This window comes from Nerophis lumbriciformis, linkage group LG01, assembly GCF_033978685.3.
Source record: "Nerophis lumbriciformis linkage group LG01, RoL_Nlum_v2.1, whole genome shotgun sequence".
NCBI lineage: Eukaryota > Metazoa > Chordata > Actinopteri > Syngnathiformes > Syngnathidae > Nerophis > Nerophis lumbriciformis.
The window spans coordinates 16,267,363-16,294,924 of NC_084548.2; the positions used below are offsets into that span (position 1 = coordinate 16,267,363).

At 40.5% G+C, this 27,562-nt stretch overlaps 2 protein-coding genes across 3 annotated transcripts in view; one reads left to right on the forward strand and one right to left on the reverse strand.

Moving 5' to 3' along the window:
* Positions 1 to 205: 205 nt before the first annotated feature.
* alas2 (aminolevulinate, delta-, synthase 2) lies at positions 206 to 12,607 on the reverse strand. Of its 2 annotated transcripts, none has more exons than XM_061976255.1 (10): positions 12,510 to 12,607; positions 8,731 to 9,083; positions 8,565 to 8,660; positions 8,260 to 8,482; positions 8,015 to 8,199; positions 6,202 to 6,381; positions 3,289 to 3,453; positions 1,054 to 1,322; positions 620 to 782; positions 206 to 440 (listed from the first exon to the last, which is right to left on the reverse strand). In XM_061976255.1, the coding sequence occupies exons 2-10, from the start codon at positions 9,059 to 9,061 to the stop codon at positions 277 to 279; spliced, it is 1,776 nt and encodes a 591-aa protein (XP_061832239.1). In that variant the 5' UTR covers positions 9,062 to 9,083; positions 12,510 to 12,607; the 3' UTR covers positions 206 to 276. The 2 variants fall into 2 exon arrangements, with proteins under 2 accessions (XP_061832239.1, XP_061832248.1); XM_061976264.2 differs by having other exon boundaries at positions 8,731 to 9,078; positions 12,510 to 12,556.
* LOC133616725 (N-terminal EF-hand calcium-binding protein 1-like) overlaps positions 8,964 to 27,562 on the forward strand; it is a 49,211-nt gene continuing 30,612 nt past the window's right edge. The window contains exons 1-3 of the mRNA XM_061976308.2: positions 8,964 to 9,096; positions 21,393 to 21,728; positions 26,504 to 26,528. Of these exons, the coding sequence (XP_061832292.1) occupies positions 21,609 to 21,728; positions 26,504 to 26,528 (145 nt within the window). The 5' untranslated portion in view covers positions 8,964 to 9,096; positions 21,393 to 21,608. The remainder of the gene's footprint in view (positions 9,097 to 21,392; positions 21,729 to 26,503; positions 26,529 to 27,562) is intronic.

The window sequence follows — 27,562 nt, forward strand, 5'->3', positions numbered from 1 at the left end:
TTTGAAGGCCAAATTGGTTAATTCACACATTAGTTTTTTTAAAGTCAAACAAACATATCTAGAGATAAGAAAGTGTCTATTGTGCAGGATTTACACTTTAAAACTAGAGCGGCAAATACACATTACCTGGCATTTATACAATCCAATTCTTTATATTGATATGAGAGTACATCTAAATGTTTTGTTTTTTTTATCACACAGAAAGCAAGAGGTGATTGTTTTAATGCAAGCTAGACATAATTCAAAATATATGTTGTAGATGAGATTCTGTGTCCTCTATGCAGACACAGTTATGTATTGGGGCTCCATGTTGCCAAAGTAGGACTTCTCCCATTCACTCATGAGGTCAAAGTGCAGGGGGCGGTCACAGAAGGTGCAGGAAGCAGCAGCAGGGTTGTTAAGCTTGAGTCCCACCTCCTGCCACACGTCCACCAGTTTCTCTGTGAATTTGAATCTTAATGTTATATTTCTCGCTGAATGAGCTTGCACACACATTGCTCTGTGTCATTGTGTTGATAGTAGGGTGCCAAGAGTGTGTACGGGGTTTTAATAAAAGTACACAAATCATTCACTGGCCTTACTTATCCTGATTAGTAATTTCCCTGAAACAGCCACTCACCCACAAAGTACTCCATCATGGCTGGGTGGTGATGAGGAGACGGGGCCAGGCGCAGCAGTTCCTCGCCACGAGGCACTGTAGGGTAGTTGATGGCCTGGACGTATATGTTGTGTCTCTCCAGCATGGTGTCGCACACCTTGGTGTTCAGCTCAGCATTGCCCACCTAGAGAAGGCAACAAAAGCAGCAGTGATGATCTATACAGGAGCAAAACTATGTGAGTGCTCTACGTTAGTTAAATTATAATTTCAATATAATAGATTGTGTGCAATCGCAACTGATTGTTTATTCGTCTTGAAGCAGTTTAGGCAATATGGAGTGCAACCAGCAGAGGCGCTGTTTTTTCAACCTCAACTATTTTGTGAAAAACAACAACATGATGTCAGCTCTGGAAAGGTACATTTTTTCCACAAAGACCTCTGGCTCTGGTCCATACCTGTATGGGGATGATGTGGCTGGGACAGCGGACCACAGGCAGGCCCTTGTCCAGGAGAAGCTGCCTCATGTGTTTGACGTTTCTCTGGTGTGCTCTGCGCAGGGAGCGTCCCTCAGGGCCCTTCAGGACACGCACAGACTCCAGGGCTCCGGCCAGGACCATCGGTGGCAGGGCGGTAGTGAAGATGAAGCCGGCCGCGTAGGAGCGAACTGTGTCCACCAGGGCGGCGCTGCTGGCAATGTAGCCTCCCACACAGCCGTAGGCCTTCCCTGGAAGAGTCACAGTTGATATATACTGTATGTAAGGGGAGGTGATGCATTTATTTTTTTATTGCCACTTGACTGAAGCTAACTTATCTATATTTCTGTAGGAACTAAAACTTAAATTAACCTTTCAATCTGTCACTAAAGTTAGCTCAGCAGATTTAAAAAAAAAAGTTCATTTTTTTCCTCTCAAGCTACTGGAACCACACTTGGAAAATCTATGTTATATAGTATAATTTTTATATGATTATTATATGATTATAACATGGAATGTACATAATTGTTTTTAGCGTAACCTTTTTTTATTTTTAAAGATACAAAATTAATAAAAACTATCCATTTTAATTAGTTTTGTCAAATTATTCATATATTTGATTAATCATGATTAATTAGAGGTTATTACTCGCTTGTGTAATTCAAATTGACCTTAAAAAAGAGCCCAATATTCGGACACAAGTGTATTTTTTTTTCCAGAATGTCATAGAGGATATCCATTTAAAGGTTTTATTTGAATGCAAGTCATTTATTTTTCAAAACTTGGTAACTGTCATGTCTGTGTAATCATGTTTTGTTTTAGTCATGTCATGTTTTGTTTTGTTTAGTTATTGGACTCTTTAGTTTCTGGCTTTTCACTCCCTTGTCTTGTTTCCATAGTTACCCATTAGTTTCACCTGTTCCACGTTTGGACTCATTGTGCACTCTTGTTTGTCACCATAGAAACCCATTAGTTTTCACCTGCCCTCACGACTCACGCACCTGTCTTTAATCATGTCACTATTATTTAAGCTTCCAGTTGCCAGGCTGTTTGGCTGGTGACACCATACCCCTGTCACACTCTGTTTACCTCTGCGTACTTCATGCCCTGTCCAAGTAAGTTTTTTCGATTCATGCCACAGTTAGCGACTTTTGTTCATGTCCTTAGTTTTTTGCCCACGTGCAAGTATTGGTTTCATTTGTCAAGGTTGTACTTCCGCCTTGTGCGCACCTTTAGTTTGTTCTTTTTGTTATAATAAAAATAAATATGTCTTCATCTTCAAGCCATATCTGGTCCAAATGTTCATTTGCACCACGGGAGAACAAACCACGCCATAGTCCAAGTCTTGACAGTAACAGTTTTTTCTAAAGTCCTATTTGGGTATATTTTAAAGTGAAATTTAAACAGTTTGAGTCTCCTCAGTCATCTTTGCACTGACGTATGCAGTGACCTGATTGCTGACAGTTTAAAAACCCACATTGCCTTTCAGGTAACCATCCATGGTTAAGTTAAACAAGCGTGGAGGGTCAAAATAAATTGCGTGATTAATCTGCGTATATATGTGATTAATGCAATATTTTTTTGTGATTATTCACATGAGTCAACTTGTTATTTTTGTCAGCCCTAATTTTTATTTTATTTGCTTACAACAGTGTTATGTCTACTTTATATTATCGATATGTAGATAGCTTTATTGTAAAAAGAACATTACTACAAAATTGCCAACCCTCTGATGAAATCACTCTCCATATACTTTAAACGCAATATCACATTACATAAATGAATTGGGTGCAGTAGCAAAAACAGAAAACGTGAAACCTAACAACACATAACAGATATAACACGAAGTGCTGTGAACTGAGTGGTAATGTGTCATGTCGATGTATCATTTTTACTTACTCAGAACACTTTAAGTAAGCATTGCAATTAACTGAATGTGTGTTTGCCAGTATTTTTTTTAACTAACAACTTGTAGTTGCCATTAAAGTGGACCCAACCTCTGATGTTGTGTTATCAACTCAAGCCACAGTGTCAGTAGAGGCGGCACCGTGCTGATAAATCTCTGATTCTTGTGATGAGAGCGCCTCCACCTCTCCCAGCCCCAATGCATGAGTTATCATAACGATGTTGGCACCGTAACAGTGGCAGTTAAGTATGACTTTAGCCAAGATCGGAGACTAATGGTGTCGTGGAAATAGGATCACAGTTAAGTCTCACCTAGGGTCCCAGACACAATGTCAATCTTGTGCATAACATTGTCCCTCTCTCCCACTCCAGCTCCATGGGCTCCATACAGGCCAACAGCGTGGACCTCATCAACAAACGTCAGAGCTCCATAAAGGTGAGCAACGTCACACAGCTCCTCCAAAGGACATATGGCACCTGAAAAGAATAACAATAATAAACATATTGTCAAAATAGAGCAATATTATCTTTGTAAATCAATAAAATTGTTATTTGGATTATATTAAAAATGAATAAGTGCAATCAACAAGCACATTTGCACTCAAATAGTTGGTGAAGCAATTTGAGTGCTGCAGGAGAATGAGTCTAACGCCAGCCAAGAATGTTAAAGTAAAACGGTGGACATTTGTCAATGAAAACATAGAAAATCTGCTGATGGTGTGTTTGATGGAGTATCAGTTGAAAGAAGCAGTGACGTGCGGTGAGGTTCATGACTGGTGAGGCACCGACTTCATCACAGTCAGATTTACAAACATATGAACCCTAAAGAGTATCTTATTCACCATTTGATTGGCAGCAGTTAACGGGTTATGTTTAAAAGCTCATACCAGCATTCTTCCCTGCTTGGCACTCAGCATCAAGGGTTGGAATTGGGGGTTAAATCACCAAAAATGATTCCCGGGCGCGGCGCCGCTGCTGCCCACTGCTCCCCTCACCTCCCAGGGGGTGATCAAGGGGATGGGTCAAATGCAGAGGACACATTTCACCACACCTAGTGTGTGTGTGACAATCATTGGTACTTTAACTTAACTTTAACTTTACACATACAAACTGTAGCACACAAAAAAGCACATTTAATTAAAAAAAGGTTATTATGGTCTTACCTTTACTTATAAGTGTGGGAACAGTGGTGTTCGTGTTGGAGTTGTGAATGAATGAAATATGAAATCCGTGCTGCAGTCTGCAGGTGTACCTAATGTTGTGTCCCTGTCTCCGGCGCGAGCATTGTTGTTTTTGCACTTTTTGGCTTTTTGTTAAGTTTTTTTGGGTGGATTCGGTCTTGTACGTGGAGGGTTTGGGTGTGGCTTTGGTTGGTGTGGCGCTTCCGTCGGGGGGTGCATTAACCGGCACCAGGAGGCGGGATTACTGCGAGCATCAGCCAGTGCGTCTTCGCAGCAGTTTTATGATTGCTCAGCACAATAAATACTTTACACACATACAGTTGTTGACAAAATACACTGTACATTATATACTTCAGCTAACTAAACTATGGAAATGTATAATATAATTCATATAGCAATACGGTCTCACTGCACAGCAGGCCAGCAGTTAGCCGAGTCATTGCGCAATCCCTGTTGAGGCACTGAGTGACGTGCCTCAACTGGCTGCTGATCACCGCACCGTCTCTTCTCAGTATTTGAACGGCAAATGTGAAAATTCAGCGATTTTTAATAAAAATAATCTAAAACTGGTGAAGTTAAATGGAAAATAACTTTATAGTATAATCACTGAATACATATAACAATTTAATACATTTTTTTTCTTTTTACATTTTTTTTCTTTCCATGATGGCAGGTGAGGCCCCGCGCTCACCTGCCTCCAGTGACCGCACGTCACTGGGAAGAAGATACCGTAGAGGTCCAATCTCTAAGGTAAATTATGTACATTATTATTACATTGCTTCATAAAACTATTCTCAGGCCAATCAATCAATCGCAACTGGAATGTTCAGTTTGTCTTAGAAGACGTTTCGCCTCTCATCCAAGTAGGCTTCATCAGTTCATGCGCATTGACTTAGAATGGTCAGATCTTGTCTCCAACACATGGAGGGCATTCCTGGGCAAGGATGGTTCCACCCTAATGTAGTTCAAAACAACCGTTGAGATGCTAAGGAGTAACCTTTCTGTTAATGCTAACGACAGTCGTTAAAGAGGACTCTCCCCTCGTTAGCATTAAGGCAGTGGTTCTTAACCTGGGTTCAGTAGAACCCTAGGGGTTCGGTGAGTCAGCCTCAGGGGTTCGGCAGAGTATCTGCCGCGGAGGTCAAGACAAACCCGACTCATCGTGTAATTAAAAACTTCTCCCTATTGGCGTATTATGGATACCCCCGAACAATGTTCCCTCTAATTTTCCATCGGATTTGCAGGTGTGTAATTTGTTGTGAGTTTATGCAGTGGGTTTTGTTCTTTGAACAAGGTGATGTTCATGCACGGTTAATTTTGTGCACCAGTAAAAAAAACATATAACTTTGTCTTGAATTGGAAAAAAAAAACATTTTATTTTTCACTAAAGAAGGGTTCGGTGAATGCGCATATGAAACTGGTGGGGTTCGGTACCTCCAACGAGGTTAAGAACCACTGCATTAAGGTATTGTGTGGAAAAACGATTGCTGTTGAACAACCACTGTCAGCCCAAAATAGGAGGGTAGAATAAAGAAAAGTAGAGGGATTATTATGATTTATTCTGTCATAATAATAGAACATGTGTATGTTTTATTTCATTAATAATTGAGCCGCCAGAGAGACCAATTTCCTCGCATAAGACACATTTGTAAATACATTTTCCAACAACACAATATACACTGATTGGTCACAGCATTTGCTGCACCTGCAAATCTAATGTTATGCAAAGTGAATATAAACATATAATTAAACAATTCAATAATCAATCAATCAATTAAAAATGGAAATTGTTAATTGTGTTTGATGCAGCTCTAGTATCTCGTTAGATTTTGAATGTGTGCCTAATAAAGTGTCTATAGCCACAAACAAATGACACAAAATCAAGAGCTAGTTTCACTTAACATAGACACTTATCAATACATATCTATAATGTAAAATATCCCTACATAAGCAAGTCGATAATCTAAAATATACATTTATATGAAAATGTAGTTAAAGGCTAGTCTACAATTTTATTCGTAATTGAGGATGTTCCAATCCTTACCGTCCATTGAATGCACCGTCTCGAACGCCACTATTTTGGGTGTCTTCGGGTCAGAGCGTTGCAGTAGCTCCTCCAGGTGTTGGCTGTCGTTGTGGCGAAAGATGAAGCGCTTGGCTCCACTGTTTCTGATGCCCTGAATCATTGAGGCGTGGTTCCCGGCATCAGAGTAGATCTCACAGCCTGTGGGTGTGACAGTAAACACACCGTGAATCCTGAGATTATATGTCTTCCTTTGATAAAATATGCATATTTTAGTGTTTTATTCAATCATTGGATGAGACCCTGTAGTACACCCTGATTCATGGGTCCTACTCTTGCAGCCAGCGGGCCTATATTTTGTAGCCATACACTTGACTTCCTAGTTTGGTGAACCCTGGGCGACTGATAGTACAATTTATTTTGGCAGTTTTGTCAGGCAATACAAAAGCAACTTCAGTTAAGCAAACAGAAGTGTCTCTGACCATCTCCTGAGGAGCTTAAAGGGGAACATTATCACAATTTCAGAAGGGTTAAAACCATTAAAAATCAGTTCCCAGTGGCCTATTTTATTTTTCAAAGTTTTTTTCAAAATTTTACCCATCACGCAATATCCCTAAAAAAAGCTTCAAAGTGCCTGATTTTAACCATCGTTATATACACCCGTCCATTTTCCTGTGACGTCACATAGTGATGCCGATACAAACAAACATGGCGGATAGAACAGCAAGGTATAGCGACATTAGCTCGGATTCAGACTCGGATTTCAGCGCCTTAAGCGATTCAACAGATTACGCATGTATTGAAACGGATGGTTGTAGTGTGGAGGCAGGTAGCGAAAACGAAATTGAAGAAGAAACTGAAGCTATTGAGCCATATCGGTTTGAACCGTATGCAAGCGAAACCGACGAAAACGACACGACAGCCAGCGACACGGGAGAAAGCGAGCACGAATTCGGCGATCGCCTTCTAACCAACGATTGGTATGTGTTTGTTTGGTATTAAAGGAAACTAACAACTATGAACTAGGTTTACAGCATATGAAATACATTTGGCAACAACATGCACTTTGAGAGTGCAGACAGCCCAGTTTTCATCAATTAATATATTCTGTAGACATACCCTCATCCGCTCTCTTTTCCTGGGGGTCTGGCGGCAGATTTCTTTGACTATCGTTGGAAATGCATCTGCTTTGAGTGTCGCAGGATATCCACACATTCTTGCCATCTGTGTCGTAACATAGCTTTCGTCGGTAAAGTGTGCGAAACAAACGTCCAATTTCTTGCCACTTTCGCATCTTTGGGCCACTGGTGCAACTTGAATCCGTCCCTGTTCGTGTTGTTACACCCTCCGACAACAAACTGACGAGGCATGATGTCTCCAAGGTACGGAAAACAGTCGAAAAAACGGAAAATAACAGAGCTGATTTGACTCGGTGTTTGTAATGTGTTTGAGAAAATGGCGGATTGCTTCCCGGTGTGACGTCACAACGTGACGTCATCGCTCCAAGAGCGAATAATAGAAAGGCGTTTAATTCGCCAAAATTCACCCATTTAGAGTTCGGAAATCGGTTAAAAAAATATATGGTCTTTTTTTCTGCAACATCAAGGTATATATTGACGCTTACATAGGTCTGGTGATAATGTTCCCCTTTAACAGTGTCAAAATATTCAAGGACCTTTATTGTCATACCAGAACACATGAGATGGCACAGCATTCAGTTTAGGAGGTCCCAGATTTAGACCTATTTCTTTCTTCACAGCCCTTGCACAAAGCCGAGCCAAAACGCAAAAATCCCATTAAACACCTTTGGAATGAACTGGACCAGATGTAGTACCTGGTAGAATCCTGGCCAAAGTGAAGAGAGTGGAGTCGTTTGCCACGAAGCAGGAAGAGAAGACAAGAGCACCGTCCTTCTGATGCAGCTCAGCCAACTCCTTCTCCAGAGACACGTGGAAGTTACTAGTACCTGAGATGTTTCTGGTTCCTCCTGCTCCTGCACCGTGCCTGCTCAGGGCCTCACTGAAGAACAATGAAGAAAATGTGGACAGAGTTCCGAATGTTCTTCATCACCACTTTTACCTGATGGTGCTAATAACTTGTGGGTGCCGACTCATGCCCAAGTAGTCGTTGCTGCACCACACAGAGACTTGGGACCTATCACGGTCTGACACAGAGTAATCCTCAGCCAAAGGAAATGAACCGGCACTACGGTTTACTGTCTTGAAGACTCGATAAGTGTGGTCCTTCTTCTTCTCAGCGATCTTCTCAGAGAAGAAGTGGTCATAATCATAGCTGGGTCCAGCTACATGAACAACATGTCAGTTATGTAATGCAATATACAATATTTAGGTGTGTATGCACATGTGGGATGTTGTAAAACACACCCATGTTGTCTGTGAGGAGGTGACTGATGGTACTGATTTGAGATGGTTTCGGGAGAAGAGACTCCTTTAAATCTTTCAACAGAGAGATCATCATGCCTGTAAGAAAATAATGCTCATTTGTCATCACATCACAGTCATAAACAAAGAATCAAATACTGAGTCTTACCCTCTTGGACATCCTCCTGCACTTCAGGTCTGGCTCGAACCATCCCGATGCGAGAGGTGACAAAAGGGCAAGCCTTTGATGTCGACTCGGCCACCTGAGGAGCCGTTTGAGCAAACATCCTCCTTTGCTCCAGCGTGGTACGCTGGTTACAGTCAGGGCTGGAATAGGATGCGCTCAGCTTGGCCTCCAGCGATGCCAACCCGCAGACGCTGATCTGACGTGCAATGATGGGACACTGATTGGCCAGTGACAGCAAGGAGGGTCCTTGTCTTCTCAAAGATGGCTTGGTGGCAGACTTGAAGAAGGGGCAGTGGTGAAGGAAGGCAGCCATGTTTGCACCAGCTGTTTCTGCTCTGAGTTAATAAGGTAGGAGATGACAACATCACTATTACTGCTGCCAGGATTGTAAAGGGGACCAATTATATTTTCGGTCTTTTCTGACTTGAAAAATTGTTACAATATTGGATACTGGTGTTAAACAATGCCATCAAATCATGAGATTCATGCATTTGGGTGTGAGCTTGCACACAGTTATGGATGCCTGTGTGTGTTTTTAATGTACCGTAGATTAAAATCTTCAAAGGTCCCCTTTAAGTAATCCTTGGTTTGTCAGTTCGTTCGTTAGCAAAATAACTGAAAAGGTAATGGACAAATTTACATGAAACTTTGATGACATATCCGAAATGGGATAAGGAACAACTGATTGAAACTTTGATTGATTGAAACTTTTATTAGTAGATTTCACAGTACAGTACATATTCCGTACAATTGACCACTAAATGGTAACACCCGAATAAGTTTTTCAACTTGTTTAAGTCGGGGTCCACGTAAATCAATTCATGGTAGTAAATCAATTCATGATCTGAATAATTTCTACTATGTTATCTTACTTCAGTACTTCTCAATTATTTTCTGTTGAGCCCAAACATTTTGTGCCCACCACCATTCTTTGCTTACTATTAAAAGTATAATTTGTCTATCCAATTGTATTACCTACACCTCACCATAACATTGATATTAAAGAAAAGAAAAATAGAAAGAAATATAGATCAATTTACAATAAATAATAACTTTATCAACATTGTTTTTGAGTCTGTAGCAGAAATGTTTTAAAGTGCATTAATTTGCCTGAAATCCCACCCAAAATTAAATCCTTATTTAAACTATAAACATTTTTTGACTGACTTGAACCATTTGGTAGTGAAAAATAAAATAACTCAATAAATAATAACTTAAACTTTATCAGCCAAATTAACTCAAGAGCAAAATATATAAAACACTTCAACTGACAAAACAAGAATTAATAAAACAATTTTTGCTGATTTTCTTTTGAAACAAAATGAGGAAATCAGGATTATTGGATTCGATGAGCACATTTTTAGTGCACAGCTTTTCGAAGCGGGGGAAAAAAAGGGTGATACTGCATGATACTGATAAAGCATCTTACCCAGGGTAACACGCGCCTCCCTGCCATTGCATCGCGCCCCCCGCAGTGTTCCGCCCCACTATTTGAGAAGAATGTAACGTTTACATTTCTGTGTGTGCGTATGCAAGTATCCCCGCAGACACAAATACCGTGGATGAATGTCACTACCTAACTTTTGGGGCTGATCCGGGTCATTTTGACTACATTACTTTACATTTACAAAACCCAAAACCAGTGAAGTTGGCATGGTGTGTAAATCGTAAATAAAAACAGAATACAATGATTTGCAAATCCTTTTCAACCTATATTCAATTGAATAGACTGCAAAGACAAGATACCTAATGTTGAAACTGGAAAACGTTGTTATTTTTTGCAAATATTAGCTCATTTAGAATTTGATGCCTGCAACATGTTTCAAAAAAGCTGGCACAAATGGCAAACAAGACTGAGAAAGTTGAGGAATGCTCATCAAACACTTATTTGGAACATCCCACAGGTGAACAGGCTAATTGGGAACAGGTGGGTGCCATGATTGGGTACAAAAGCAGTTTCCATGAAATTCTTAGTCATTCACAAACAGGGATGGGGTGAGGGTAACCATTTAGTGAACAAATGCTTGAGCAAATTGTCTAAGAAAAACATTTTATCTACCAGCTATTGCAAGGAATTTAAGGATTTCACCAACTACAGTCCGTAATATCATCAAAAAGTTCAGAGAATCTGGAGAAATAACTGCACGTAAGCAGCAAGGCTGAAAGCCAACATTGAATGCCCGTGACCTTCAATCCCTCAGGCGGTACTGCATCAAAAACCGACATCAGTGTGTAAAGGATATCACCCCATGGGCTCAGGAACACTTCAGAAAACCACTGTCAGTGTGTGTCAATGTGTTGTTGCCATCAAATTCTAAGTTAATGATTATTCACAAAAAAAAAAAAGTGTTTCTCAGTTCAAACATTAAATATATTGTCTTTGTAGTCTATTCAATTGAATATAAGTTGAAAAGGATTTGTAAATCATTGTATTCTGTTTTTATTTACGAATTACACAACGTGCCAACTTCACTGGTTTTGGGTTTTGTACATTTCAAGCTTCAACTTCGGTGTGTGTATGCTTCTTTCCTCATTTCCACTAACACAGACAAATATGTTTCTTTAAACTCGCTATAGATAAATCAAAAAGTTATAGGCACTTGGTCAGAGATGGGATAAAGAACAAGTGATTACATTTTGTGGGTGATCCTGATAACCGTCTGGATTCAGGACTTTTTTTTTTACTACTGAGAGGTAGAGTCTGACGGAAGTCTGCCATGTCCGAAAGTCTTTCTAGTTATTTTCGTGCCATGAATTGACTCTGCATCTGCAATATCTCTCTCCACATTGCAGACGAAACATTTTTGATGAATTTTGCAGTCAATGTGGTTGTCAACCTTCTACATATGAGAGCAAAAGGTACAACCCTCAGGGTGCGGTTTATCTTCTCCCTGCAGGCGTTTGCAGTGCTGCGTTACACACGTCATCACCAAAGACTAGTGTCGCATACTCCAATGTAAGACGCAACAAAAGTGTCTCAAATTCTTATACTTAATTATATTTGAAAATAAAGCTAATTTTGCTGGCCAGGAATGTATTATTTGGCCAATAATTTTATTGTATGTGTTAAGGTTACCAAAATAATAGAAACGGCTTAATATGATGCAAAACAATTATCCCAATAATAAAAACATTGTTGGATTAATACCTCTCTGAGAGAATGTATACTTTGCGATAATAATAATTAATAATTCTACAAAGATGCTGAATCTAGATTAATCATTTTTTGATTAGTGTTCAAATGCATCTATGCACAGGTTCAGTTTACAAACAGCCAGCTGCATTATGTCTTTCGTATGTATATTTTGGTCTGTTGTCAAAAGATAAGACAATTCTTAGGATCTGTGCAGGCTTTCTCTTGTGGTCAGATGTTATCTTTACATGAGCCTGTCAATGAAAGACCTTTATAGAACAAAAGTGGGTCAAATTGTATTTCAAAATCATAAATTTCAGCATTTAGTTTCATACTGTCAATAGCAAAAAAAATCCCATCATTCGTTTAACTTTAGCCGGCAATATAAGAATGTAATATTAGTTTTTAATATATTGTACTTCATAAATTGAAACATACCCCATGGAAGAATAGAAAATGGATAACACCAATACTATTAACATTCACATTTAAATACATTTTTAATCACATTTACTACCATTCATCCCATCCATCCATTTTCTACCGCTTATTCCCTTCGGGGTCATTCAATCCAATGAAATTATCACTGCACATAAAACAACGCAATTTTCATAAAGCAAATACTCACCTGTTGACCTGCACTGAGGACGAACTTCAAAACAGCCAATAGACCAACTGTCAAGAAGAGTCCACACTTATTGGTGCATTACGCAATCAGCTCTGCCCCCACCCCTCCAACATGTCACAACTCACCATTGAGGGTTGCACCCATGTAGGAGGGTTTTCTGCAGATGATGACATCCCTAGTTATGATTACAGACCACAGTATAGGTAAATGTTTATGGATATGCGAAATTATCTGATCATCATCACAATATTTAAAATACTGTGGTTTTTGTTTGACTGTGTCAGTGTTTGAATGAATGAAACACAATTTAAATACAGTTATTATCATTGATATATGTTGTATATTTTGCATCAATGCTATTAAATACAAATTTAATTTAATTTAAACCATATTGCGACAGCCGTTGTACCCATCTGCTGTTTGTTTGAGAAGCCGCATTGGCATAATTTGCCTATATTTGTAATTATTTACCGTATTTTTTGGAGTATAAGTCGCACCGGAGTATAAGTCGCACCTGCCGAAAATGCATAATAAAGAAGGAAAAAACATATATAAATCGCACTGGAGCCCGGCCAAACTATGAAAAAAACTGCGACTTATAGTCCGAAAAATAAGGTACTATATTTTGACACCTTTTATTTTTTGTGAAAAGCATTTTTATCCTGTAGTATGCCCTTTGTAGCATCCTTATGTATAGCATAAAATATAAACTATAACATATTAAACCACAATAATATAAGCCAGTGGTTCTCAAACATTTTTCACCAAGTACCACCACAGAAAACACTTGGCTCTCTAAGTACCACCATAATGACCAACATTAAAATACAGTAGCATAGTAGGCCTAAGTATTCATTAAAAACAAGGCAGAGACTTTATTTGACAAGTATATTTCATGTTTGGCCACTGTAGCATTACACACAGTTTGAACAGTAACACTGTGTTTGAATATAGGAAAATAAAACACTGTACTTTAATCAAGTGATTATTTGGCGTATCAATTGATGGAGCCCACGCACCACTAGAGCTACATGTACCACAGTTTGACAATAACTGCTATAGGGCGAGGGTGTCCAAACTTTTTCAGCAAGGACCGCGTACAGAAATATTGAAGAATGCGGGGGCCACTTTGATAAATTCTCTACATTAAAGATACTAAGACCAATACGATGAATGTAAAAAAATACATGCTAAACCATGGGTGCCAAACTCGTTTTCATTGAGAGCCACATTGCAGTTAGGCTGCCGTCAGAGGGCCGCTTGTAACAGCAAATAATATACAAATTTGCCATTGCATCTGATTGTTATGTATATTTTTTATGTACACTGTAAAATAAATGTTGATTTTACAGTAACAACTGCCATTTCAGTTACCAGACTTTTACTGTAAAATATAAAAAATTTTTTTTACATCCATCCATCCATACATTTGCTATTGCTTATTCCTCCCGGGGTTGCGGGAGGTGCTGGAGCCTATCCCAGCTGCACTCGGGCAGAAGGCGGTGTACACCATGAATAAGTCGCCACCTCATCGCAGGGCCAGTACAGATAGACAGACAACATTCACACTCACATTCACACATATTAAAGTAAATGGAAAAACAGTAGCACTGTTTTTTTTACGGGGAAAAACTGGCAGCTTAGTTGTAAATTCACTGTGGTATTTACAACATATTACTGTAAATGGAAAAACAATACACTATTTATTTATTTTTATTCTGGCAACTAAGATGACAGTTTTTTACCATAAAAAAATGTGTTTTCTCATTTATGGTACTGCACCGCAAAAAAAACTCATATATTTTACGGTAAAAAACTGACTCGGTCGACATAATTTTACCATAAAAAATTGGTGTTACAGTTCTTTCAATTTATAGAAATATGCTGTAAACACCACCATAAATTTCACCGTAAAATGTTTTGGAATTTTTATAGTGTACAATTTAATGGATAACTCGCTTTGAAATCAAAAGTCACCCAGATATTTAAGTACCTTTTTTTTCGGACTATAAGTCACAGTTTTTTTCATAGTTTGGCCGGGCTCCAGTGCGACTTATATATGTTTTTTTCCTTTTTTATTATGCATTTTAGGCAGGTGCGACTTACACTCCGGTGCGACTTATACTCCAAAAAATACGGTATTTATTTTTATTTTGACAAATTAATTGGTTGGGAAGTCCATTCATCCATCCATTTTTCCGCCGCCTATCCGAGCTTGGGTCGTGGGGGAAGCAGTCTAAGCAGAGATGCCCAGACTTCCCTGTCCCCAGCCACCTCATTTAGTTCCACAGGGAGAACACCGAGACGTTCCCAGGCTAGCTGTGAAACATAGTCCCTCCAACGTGTCCTAGGTCTGCCCCGAGGCCTCCCTCCGGCTGGAGATGGCCAAAACACCTCACCAAGGAGGCGTCCAGGAGGCATCCGTAGTAGATTCCCGAGCCATCTCAGCTGGCTCCTCTCGACATGAAGGAGCAGTGGCTCTACTCTGAGTCTCTCCCGGACGACCGAGCTCCTCACCCTATCTCTGAGGGTGATCCCAGACATCCTGCGGAGGAAACTAATTTCTGCCGCTTGTATTCGCGACCTTGTCCTTTCGGTCAATACCCAAAGCTTGTGACCATAGGTGAGGGTAGGAACGTAGACTGACCGGTGAATCAAGAGTTTCGCCTTCTGGCTCAGCTCCTTCTTCACCACAACAGACCGGTACAGTGACTGCATCACTGCTGACGCTGCACCAATTTGTCTGTCAATCTCATGTTCTATTCTTCCCTCATTCGTGATCAAGACCCCGAGATACTTGAACTCCTCCACTTGAGGTAGAACTTCACTCCCGACCCGAGGGGTGCAGTCCACCCTTTTCCTACTGAGAACCAGACGAACAATACACAGTTCATGAAAAACAATATTTTTTGTTATTGTCATTGTAAGTGAGCCTAAACACTTATATTAGAAATGGAAATGACTGCTGTCATTTGATTATAATAATAAGAGAATGTTGTCTGTCTATCTGTGTTGGCCTTGCGATGGATGGGGACTTGTCCAGGGTGTACCCCGCCTTCCGCCCGAATGCAGCTGAGATAGGCTCCAGCGACCCTGAATGGGACAAGCGGTAGAAAATGGATGGATGGATGGGGATTGAAGTTGTTATTTAGTCAGGTTTGGGACAGGTGTGCTGCTGGTGTAGCCACAGTGTGCACGTGTGATGTTGCTCACATGGGCTCCACTCAATGCTCAGGGACTTTTTGCGTTTGCTCACACACATGAACAATTAGAGGGAACATTGCTTGACAGAGTGTGTGTATCTTCAGTGCTGAATGATGAGCAGAGGCAGAGTTAATCCTTAAGTGGTGGTGGTGGAGGTGAAGTGTCATTGGAGTCTCTATCTCTCTTTACTAGCTTCGTCGAAGCATGTTGCTTATGTAGCTTGTTTCAGCAGATTTGAATTGCTGTTTTGGGCAGTAGATGGGATCTTTGATCCAAAGCACAATTTGCATTTAGCTAAAATGTTAATTTCTTTGTGCTCGACAAAAGAAAAGTAGTGAAAATATCTCCATGTTAGCAAACTCGACTTCTGGCTCCGCCATGATCAGACACGCCCCCCCTCTCCTCCCCTCCCTCCCCACACTCACACACACACACAGAGCGCATGTCTCTCTTCTCCGGCTTGTGACACAAGAAGAATCAGAACGATGACACAGCAGCGCTCCGATAAAACACACTTTATACTACATAAAAAGTAACGTAAAATAACGCAGTAACGCATCATGTAGTAACGGTAACTGAGTTACTGAATATAAAAAATAACGCGTTAGATTACTAGTTACCGCCGAAACTAACGGCGTTACAGTAACGCGTTACTTTGTAACGCGTTAGTCCCAACACTGCTAGTGAGGATATAAATCTGGTCCTGTGTTCCACGACCAGGACAAAAACCACAGTGTTTCTCCTGAATCTGAAGCTTGACTATCGGCCGGACTCTCCTCTCTTTCCCTGGAAGGCTGAGAAGTGTGATCCCTCAGTGGCCTAGGGGTTAGAGTGTCTCCCTGAGATTGGTAGGTTGTGAGTTCAAACCCCGGCCGAGTCATACCAAAGACTATAAAAATGGGACCCATTACCTCCCTGCTTGGCACTCAGATCAAGGGTTGGAATTGGGGGTTAAATCACCAAAAATGATTCCCGGACGCGGCCCCCGCTGCTGCCCACTGTTCCCCTCACCTCACAGGGGGTGATCAAGGGTGATGGGTCAAATGCAGAGAATAATTTCGCCACACCTCGTGTGTGTGTGACAATCATTGGTACTTTAACATTAACTTTAACTTTAATTGGAACCCTCTGGTCCCCCTTCTTGAAAAGAGGGACCACCACCCCAGTCTGCCAATCCAGAGGTTCCACCCCAGACCTCCATGCTAAATTGAAGAGACGTGTCAGCCACAACATTCCCACAACATCCAGAACATCTAGATATTCGGGGCGAATCTCGTCCTTTCCTGGGGCCTTGCTGCTGGGCAGTTTTTTGATTACCTCAGCAACCTCGGCTCCAGTGATGGACATGCAAACAACCAAGCCATGACCAAAAGGAGTCTTTTGAGCAGATCCAATAGTCCACAAAAAAGGCAAAAACACATAAAAACGAGAGGGATACATCAAAGAACACAAAAAACACAGAGCTCCTCCCACTATAGCTGCCACCACCACAGCATCACCATGGTTTACTACGACTGTCTCTTTAGTTCACATCATTCTTTTTTAATTAATTATGCTTCACTAATATTGTACCGCCAATTAGAACCGTTTTTTAGTACACCCAAAAACGTACCATAGTTTTCTCATTATGACAGGACACATGGAAATCATCAAAGACCATATACAGTAAGGCCATGTCCACACGAACACAGATACTTAATAAACGCATACTTATCTCTGCGTTTAGGCCTCTTGACCACACGCAGACGCATACTTTTTTCTTTAAAAACGCAGACTTTTGCAAACGCTGGCTAAAGTGTAGAGATCCAAAACTCTCCGCTTAGCGTATGCGTGTACACCGCACAAACGGAGATTTGTGATGACGTCACGGTTGTGCGCTGTCATTTCCAAGCTCAACAACACTGCCTTGCTGGCTTTAAACACACTTTAAGAGGACTTACTGTATGTCTGAGCGTAAACATGCTGCTCTTTTCATTCAACATTAATAAAAAAGACACATCAAAATGGGCTTTGCGACACTCCCGCCGGCGCAAATGACAGTCAGCTGTTTTTTATAAGATCGCTGTCGAACCCAGTTAGAAGTTAACTTTCGTGTCTTGCCTTCATTTTTGGAGATGGAGTAAAAAGCAACCAAGCCACTAAAAAAAACCATAATGTAGCGTCCTCTTTGTGGTGTGTACTGATGTTAAAGACAGGTCGTAAGTTCAAATCCCAGCCGAGTCATACCAAAGACTATAAAAATGGGACCCATTACCTCCCTGATTGGCACTCAGCATCAAGGGTTAGAATTGGGGGTTAAATCACCAAAATGATTCCCGAGCGCGGCCACCGCTGCTGCTCACTGCTCACCTCACCTCCCAGGGGGTGGAACAAGGGGATGGGTCAAATGCAGAGAGTAATTTCACTACACCTAGTGTGTGTGTGTGAATATCAGTGGTACTTTTTACATGTACTGTATCACTATATCCATCATTAAATGCTTTATAATTCCATAAGAATTTTGTCGCAGCACACGCGCGTCCGTCTGCTTTATATAGGCATTTAAACATGCAAAATGGTTTCCTTGGCTCATTACTGCGTGCTGATTTTAGAAATAATGTACACTTCACTGCACATGTAATACATCACCATGTTGCTGAACATGTTATAATTCTATGAGTGTTGGGTTTCAGCAGCACAGGTGTGCATTCGCTCTTTAATAATGTTCCCGGGGCTTTGTGTACATGCAGGCTGGTTTTAAAGATAATGTACATGTTATTGTACGTCTAGTATATCAAAATAAACATAATAGGAGGTGTAATGCTGCACCAAGTCAGATATTGCTGCTTTTTTCAGGCTTCTGATTGGACAAAATGTGCATGACAGCAAGTGTATGCGTTTGGGTGTTGACGTAGACAGTTTTGAAACTACATTTGTGTGGATGGAGATCGTTTTAACCCCAAATATGTGTTTTTAAAACTCTCCGTGTTCGTGCGGACATAATAGTAAAAATAATAATGAATTGCATTTGTAACGCAGTTTACATTTGTTAAAATCTCAAAGTGCTACACAGTATAAAAAAAATAGAAAGTAAGAATGTATAATAAAAAATTAAAATAGAAATGAAATCATGACACACAAACAGAAACATAGATACAAATAGAAATAAAAAGCATGAAAGCACTGGATACAAAACAGATACGCAAGCAGTGCATTTAAAAACAAGAAGGCAGAGAAATTAGGTAAAAGCTGTGCTAGAAAGGTGGGTTTTTAGTCCCTTCTTAAAATGGTCGACCGACTGTGGTGCTCTAAGATGGTCGGGGAGAGCGTTTCAAAAGTTCGGGAGCGGTCGAGCAGAAAGCCCGGCGGCCCATAGATTGTAACTTTGTCCTGATGGGTTTGAGCAGGTTAGTGTTTGAGGAGCGGAGGTTGCGGATAGGGGGTTGAGGCCTTGAGGTAGGAGGGGGCGTTGCCGTAGATGCATTGGTGAGTGAGCAGGTTGATCTTAAATTGGGTATGCGATAGGGAGCCAGTGGAGTGATTTGAGAATAGGTGTGATGTGATCATGCTTGCGCCTAAGACATGGCCTAAGACTGACATTTTTGGGGGGAATCGGGTCGGCTATGTTTTTTTTTGTTTTTGTTTTTGTGTGTAATGTTCTTATCCTGGACATGTTTATACTGTCTTTAGAATGTTTCGCGGGCCAATAATACAAGCCGTGGGCCACAAAGTGTACCTGGGTCGCACTCTGGGCACCCTTGCTGTATACAGATGAAACTAAAAAAATATGGTTCAAAGATTCGTGTATACCAGCAATCAGATTTACAAGGTGACACTAATATATGACATAGGCTCATGACATGCAACTCATGTAATTTCAAGACTTATTTTTATATAATTTTGATGATTACGGCTTACAATTTATGAAAACGTTGAATTGAAAATGTCAGAAAATTTTGGGTTTCCAAAAACTGTAGACCATAACAAAAAAGCTTGACATATTTCACTTTGTATGTAATGAGTACCGTATTTTTCGGACTATAAGTCGCAGTTTTTTTTCATAGTTTGGCCGGGCTCCAGTGCGACTTATATATGTTTTTTTTCTTTTTTATTATGCATTTTGGGCAGGTGCGACTTATACTCCGGTGCGACTTATACTCCGAAAAATACGGTAGATTTGGGATTTAATTGCTGAAAAAATGAATGTCTTTATTCTATTGTTTTTTTTAAAGGCCTACTGAAACCCACTACTACCGACCACGCAGTCTGACAGTTTATATATCAATGATGAAATCTTAACATTGCAACACATGCCAATACGGCCGGGTTAGCTTACTAAAGTGCAATTTTAAATTTCGCGCAAAATATCCTGCTGAAAACGTCTCCGTAGGATGATGCCTGCGCGTGACGTAACAGATTGTAGAGGACATTTTGGGACAGCATGGTGGCCAGCTATTAAGTCGTCTGTTTTCATCGCAAAATTCCACAGTATTCTGGACATCTGTGTTGGTGAATCTTTTGCAATTTGTTCAATGAACAATGGAGACAGCAAAGAAGAAAGCTGTAGGTGGGAAGCGGTGTATTGCGGCAGGTGTGCTGGATAACGCACCCCCGCCGTAGAATGCACCCCTTGACTGTTGTGCCAGATAACACAGCCGGTGTTTCATTGTTTACATTACCGGAAGATGACAGTCAAGCTTTACCATTGGCCTGTGGAGAACTGGGACAACAGAGACTCTTACCAGGAGGACTTTGAGTTGGATGCGCAGACGCGGTACCGTGAGTACGCATGCAGCTGCGGCTTTCAAACATTTGATCGCTTGCCCGTACGTGCGTGCCGCTATGTGCATGTCACGTACGTAACTTTGGGGACTTTGGGGAAATATATGTGCTGTATGAACTTTGGGGAGGTGAACGGTACTTTGGGCTGTGGGATTGAGTGTGTTGTGCAGGTGTTTGAGTTGTATTGGCGGGTTATATGGACGGGAGGGGGAGGTGTTTGTTATGCGGGATTAATTTGTGGCATATTAAATATAAGCCTGGTTGTGTTGTGGCTAATAGAGTATATATATGTCTTGTGTTTATTTACTGTTTTAGTCATTCCCAGCTGAATATCAGGTCCCACCCGCCTCTCACAGCATCTTCCCTATCTGAATCGCTCCCACTGCCCTCTAGTCCTTCACTCTCACTTTCCTCATCCACCAATCTTTCATCCTCGCTCAAATTAATGGGGAAATCCTCGCTTTCTCGATCCGAATCGCTCTCGCTGCTGGTGGCCATGATTGTAAACAATGTGCAGATGTGAGGAGCTCCACAACCTGTGACGTCACACTACTCGTCTGCTACTTCCGGTAGAGGCAAGGCTTTTTTATCAGCGACCAAAAGTTGCGAACTTTATCGTCGATGTTCTCTACTAAATCCTTTCAGCAAAAATATGGCAATATTGCGAAATGATCAAGTATGACACATAGAATGGACCTGCTATCCCCGTTTAAATAAGAAAATCGCATTTCAGTAGGCCTTTAAGTTTCACCTGTGGGACAACATAATGCATTCTATGTTCAGATTTAAGGAGCAATAAAATGCTATTGGGATTAAAAATATAATCATTTCAGATTATACAGTCTCATGAGTAAGTAACATGATTTGTTGTTGTCCCTGGTGCATGATGATGTGTGATCATGTTCATCATGTGTTTAGGCCCGTGCAGTAACCAGCAGAGGGTGCCTTTCTCCAGATCTGAGTCTGACAGACCCCCTGAAGACCCTCCCTCCAGAAGGCGGAGTTTATTACTAGTGAGCACGGTGCAAAGCGTCGACTTACATCCTACCTCCATCCATCTCATCCTCACACGGCGGCACAGTATCCATCCATCCAACCCAGGCAAGGTGCACCCGAGCGGGCTTCAGCGGCAGGATGCTGGCGTGTACAGAGATGATCACCATGTGTCTGCAGTCAGCCAAGCAGCAACATCTCAGCAAGCAGCAGAAAGCGTGTGACCACAACCATAACCACACTGCACCCCTTTTTCACGATGTAAGTACATTTTATTCAGCTTTATGTCATTTAAACTGTGTCTCTACATTGCCTAATAGATCAGATATGTGGCGGAAAAAAATCGAGTCCTATTTTTCTAAGGGGGGAGGGGGTCACAGCTTGGAGTAATGCTGCTCCTTATGAATGGTGCAAATCCAAACAGCGTCCATTCAAATGGAATCAATTGTGATTAGCTTGTTATGCAAGTAAGAAATGTGAGTGTCAAAACAGCAAATAATATGTTTGAGTATAATCCTGCAAAATATCACAATGTTTCACGTAATTTGGTCGTGAGGGTCATTACTGTACCTGCTATATAAGAAGCCAATATAAAAAAAAAAAATCAATAACCTTCTCTCTGCTGTAAAGCACTTTGTAAAATAGCAAGCATGCACACTTTCAATTATTGTTGCAAATGCAAATGATCCAACTCTTTCCTATTTAACATGAATGCCTCTTTACTGACAATCGCAGTATTATAAACCATCTATGCTGCTGATTTATGGAGGTGATGACCTAGAAAAAACCCCACAACATGACAGGATGTACTGAACATCATCCCAGTTTTGAACCTCCTCCAAATGATTATCTATAAATAAAATGTACATTACCCAGAGGCAAATTGTTTTAAATTGCCCAAATGTATATAAACAAACCGTATGAAAGTGGCTAATCATTGCATGTTACGTTAAACATGAGGTATATTTAAATGAAAGAGCAGATTTTGGATGTTTTTTTCATTACACATTCTTGTTATTTCTCTGTGACGATTTGCATGACTCTTAATATGACATATTCATTCAGCCATATGTAGGAGCTGTGCGATTTTTAGTGCAGATCCCAATTCAAGTCGTCAAAGCTGCACATTCCTGAGTGCCATTATGGCCTGTTCTTGTTTAACTACGGTCCAAATGAACACACACAAAGCCTTTATTTACCTATTTGCAACCTCTGACTCTGTTCTCTTCCTTTGTTGCACTTTGATTTGTGTTTTTCTCAAGCTAAAGTCTCATAAGCTCAGAGTTGTGTTTCTTTTTGGTGTTTTTGTGCATGTGCAGACGTGCAACTTGTTAGTTGGAATAGACTCACACCTGTGCGGTGCTTAGATGTCTCTGAAAAATTTATTGCAGGCTAATTTCTACAGAGGCTGACTGGAAGCCTTCTAGATGCAGCTGTGTCTTTCTTCCTCCTTCTCCCGCTGCTGCAGCTTTATTGTCTTCAATAAGTCTCAGAGTGACGTGTTCACTGTCTCCAGGGAATAGCTAGGGGTTTTTGGGGCTGTGCACAGTGTTGGCTTGTAGAAGATCTTCATCACCTCCGTCACCCAGTCGATGTTTATTGCTATCGCTTTAGTCCCCCAAATGTTACAAAGCAACTTGCTGTGGGCTCCCTCGAAGGCATCTTTTTATACAGCGCTTACATCAGCACTTTCAAGGTTTAGGGAGCAGTGACAATGATGGCTCAGCTTCCAGGTATCACGCTATCACTGGCCTCTGAAAATGCCTGCATCGCCTAAACATTGTTAAAAGGCCACACCACTTGTTTAATGTACCTCAGTCATCTCTCAGTATCTTACCACTGACATTTTAGCAACCTTTTTTACACATAGTCTTCTTAAAGGACATTGCTATTGAAATACTAGAGTAGTCAGTGTATATCTTGTTTACTGTCCTCTGAAAATGACACACAAGTTGGTAAGATAATGATCTAGGGCTGCAGGAGTGGTCCTGGTACGGTGAGCTGCGGTTCGTTTAGAGCAGGGGTGGCCAAACGTTTTGCTCTCAACGGCCAAACTGAAAATATGCCTATGGTCTGTGGGCCAAACAGTGATTTTTACCATGTAACAGCACCACAAGTGAGGAATTTAGCCTCATACCGCCATATATAAATATAAAGTACTGTATTTTTTGGACCGTAAGGCACACTTAAAATAATTTTCTCAAAAATCGACAGTGAGCCTTAGAACTCAGTGCGCCTAATTCTGGTTGTGCTTATCGACCTCGAAGCAATTTTTTTGATACATGGTGTAATGATAAGTGTGACCAGTAGATGGCAGTCACACATAAGAGAGACGTATGTATTGTAGGTTGACGCCTGTTCAATAAATGACGCTAGCAAGTACTCGTAAGCAAGCAACACCAGAACTTTGATGTTTCATTGAGAATATAGAACATTTCACACGGCGATCAAATATCTGTGAAAAGGTTTTAGTACGACTTTGGTAAGCTACGATTGTCGGCTACCGTAGTCAGGCGTGCTGTGCTTCAACATACGTATATTATTGTGGTTTGTGTCTAAGGATCCCAAAATGGCACCTACTAAGAGACATATTATCTGGTGTTTTGTTTCGACCTATTATGCAAAATCAACTTTTCTTACTGGTATCTGCTGATGTATATTAGGGATCTGCATAAGTCCGGAAAATTTGCGTGCGTCCGCCATTGTAATCTGCAGCGTAGTCAATAAGCTCTTTCTTTTTCTCGATCCTCTTGTTGTGGGGCATTCATCCTCCGCTGTTGCCATTTCTAATATAAAGTAGCATAATTCTAACTTATATCTGTCAGTAGACTCGCTAAGGAAGTCCTAAAATATATGGGCACAACAAATATGACAGAGAGAAGACGCTGTCGAAGTGAAGCTGCGTAAGTAAGACCTGCCCACAAAACAGCGCATCCTGAAGAGACGGTCAGAAAGCGACTTGAAGATGGTCTGTAAAACATAATCTATGCAAAATTCTGACCAAAGAACCACCATTACATGTTGTGTAGACCACCAAGAAGTGTTAGATATGTAGAAAAAAAATCATAATATGGCCTCTTTAATGCGCCTTACAATTGGGTGTGCCTTTTCTATTAAAATAGACCTAACTAGACCTGCTCATTGGCAGTGGTCTGAAACAAAAGGTAGTAGAAACCGTCAAGTTCGATAGATGGCAATTAGCTAGCCTGCAAAAAAAACATATACAGATTTTCTAGTAAAAAAAAGTAGCAGCTGAGTCGCCAGAATTTTACCGTGAAATTTGATTTTTGATTTTGATTTTTACACCAAATTACTGTAAATTAAAAAACTTTACCACTGTTGTTTTTACGTTGAATATCTGGTGACTGAGTTGCCAGTTTTTACCGGAAAATCCACAGCCATTTTTTTTTACAGTGCATTACTGTAAGTTGGAAAACGGTACTACTGTTATTTTTGCAGTAATATTTTTGCAGTAATATTTTTGCAGTATTATTTTTGAGACTTAGCTGCCATTTTTTTGAACGGAAAAATCAACAGTAATATTTTTACACTGCATTACTGTGCATTGAAAAATAATACCACTGTTCTTTTTACAGTAATATTTTGGCAAATGACCTGCCAGTTTTTTTTACAGAAAAATCTACAAAATTTTTTTTACAGCGCATTACTATAAATTGAAAAACTGTTATTTTTACTGCAATATACTGGAGACTAAGCTGCTACCTTTTTCTGTCAAAACTATTTTCCTTGTTTTTACATTGCATTACTGGAAATGGAAAATTGTTACCACTGATCATTTTACTGAGTTGGCAGGTTTTTATGGTTAACTTTTTACAGTAGCCTTCCTGACATGGACCCCGACTTAAACAAGTTGAAAAACTTATTCGGGTGTTACCATTTAGTGGTCAATTGTATGCAATATGTACTTCACTGTGCAACCTACTAATAAAAGTCTCAATCAATCAATCAGACATTGATTGTGCAGCTTGAAAGGGGTCAGTATGAAAATGTATTAAATTTGATAGCCTTCCTTCCAAGAAAATGACACATGGGGCCAAATTTGGGCATCCCTGGTTTAGAGAAACATAATAATAACATGTACTGTGACATTGTGAAGCTGAACATGAGCCCTCGCTTGGGGAACTGCCTCTCATGGCAGTTTTACAACATAAGGAGCCCAAAAACATCTCCAAGATGGCAAGTGCCTTGCGAAAGAAGTGGCCAATTTAGACATGTTCACTGTCTACTCACTCCTTATTTCCACAATGATATATTTTCACTGAATAGGGAATAAATATGCTGCTTTCCAAGCTGAGGTATATCCAAGTTTCAGTTCCATGGTGTCATTTTCCATGTTGTCCCTATAAAATAAAACAGTTGCTGAAATGTGAGAACTGAACTCACTTTTGTAAAAGACTCTATATTGTGGATTATTTGACCTACTATTTTAAAGGCTTAAGTATGTGCCATACAACATCAGGGTTGTGCTGCATTCATTTTCAACAGAGTTCTGATGTAGTTCATGAAGTGCACACTGATCTGAATGCAACGTATCGCACATACTTGTCATTTCTTGAGATTTTTGTGTGTCAGTGTTAAAATCAGTGCATCCAATGCACTCATGTGCAGCAGCGGCATGGCGTAGTGGGTAGAGCGGCCGTGCTAGAAACCTGAGGGTTGCAGGTTCACTCCCTGCCTCTTGACATCCAAATCGCTGCCGTTGTGTCCTTGGGCAGGACACTTCACCCTTTTCCTCGGTGCCGCTCACACTGGTGAATGAACGATGAATGAATGGTGGTCTGAGGGGTCGTATGCGCAAACTGGCAGCCTCACTTCCGTCAGTCTACCCCAGGGCAGCTGTGGCTACAAATGTAGCTTACCACCACCAAGTGTGAATGAATGATGGGTTTGAGTATCTAATAATAGAAAAGAAAGAAAATTGAATCCATTCTTATTATTATTATAATGGTTGCATCACTGCGTTTCCTATGTGGACACACCAGAATCTTAAACATGATATTCTTTTCCTGTTGCAGATATTCCGACGGGCAGACAAAAATGGTGAGTTACAGAAAAAGCTCTGTTACTGTGATTATTTTGCATGGTCAATTTGATATTAATGCAGCAAGAATATATTTTGGGGTTCCAATTGTCCCCCTAGGTGACGATATGCGCTTAATGTCACTTTTATTTCACCAGCAGGCTATTTTTTTTTTTTTTAGAAAAGCATCTCAACTCCCAAATTGTCAATTTAGAGAAAACATGTGCACCTAATTAGGATCTTAATTCACCTAACTTGATTAATTGAAGTGCCCTTTAAACTTGAGGATACTAAATCCTCTTCACAGAACCTCCTTCAGGGAAAACAGCATTGGATGGGAAACAACAGCGCTGACATAAAGGGAAATGTTTTCCCTCCTAATCGTTTATTCATGCATGCATCTCCGTGTAATGACATTCAAAATGCTAAATGGGTAAGTGTTTTGTGCATTTAGAGTATCTGAGTATTCCTCAGGAGGTTGTGTTATATAAGAGGCACACTAATGTTATTTGCACGAAGCTGTACACGAGTTAGGTGTGAGGAGATATTCAGATAGGAAAAGTGAGTTGCTCTGTCCATTGTGGATGACCTGGTTTTCTCTGGTATTTACTGGCGTGGCTCGGTTGGTAGAGCGGCTATGCCAACAACCTGAGGGTTCCAGTTTCGATTCCAGCTTCCGCCATCCTAGTCTCTGCCGTGGTGTCCTTGGGTAAGACACTGTACCCACCTGCTCCCAGTGCCACCCACACCGGTTTAAATGTTGCTTAAATATCTAGATTATGGGTTTCACCACGTAAAGCGCTATGAGTCTCTAGAGTAAAAGCGCTATATAAATATTATTCACTTCACTTCAACATATTCCAACTCAGAACAAACAATCACCACAACAATGAGTAAATCAAATAAGTAAATTATGCAGTAGCAGCTAAGATTTTTTCCCATCACTTCTCATATTTACATATTCCATATAGTACCTCAACATACGAGCTTAATTGGTTATGTGACCGAACTCTTAACGTCTCCCATTGAAATGGATTTAAATCTTAAAAAGTAC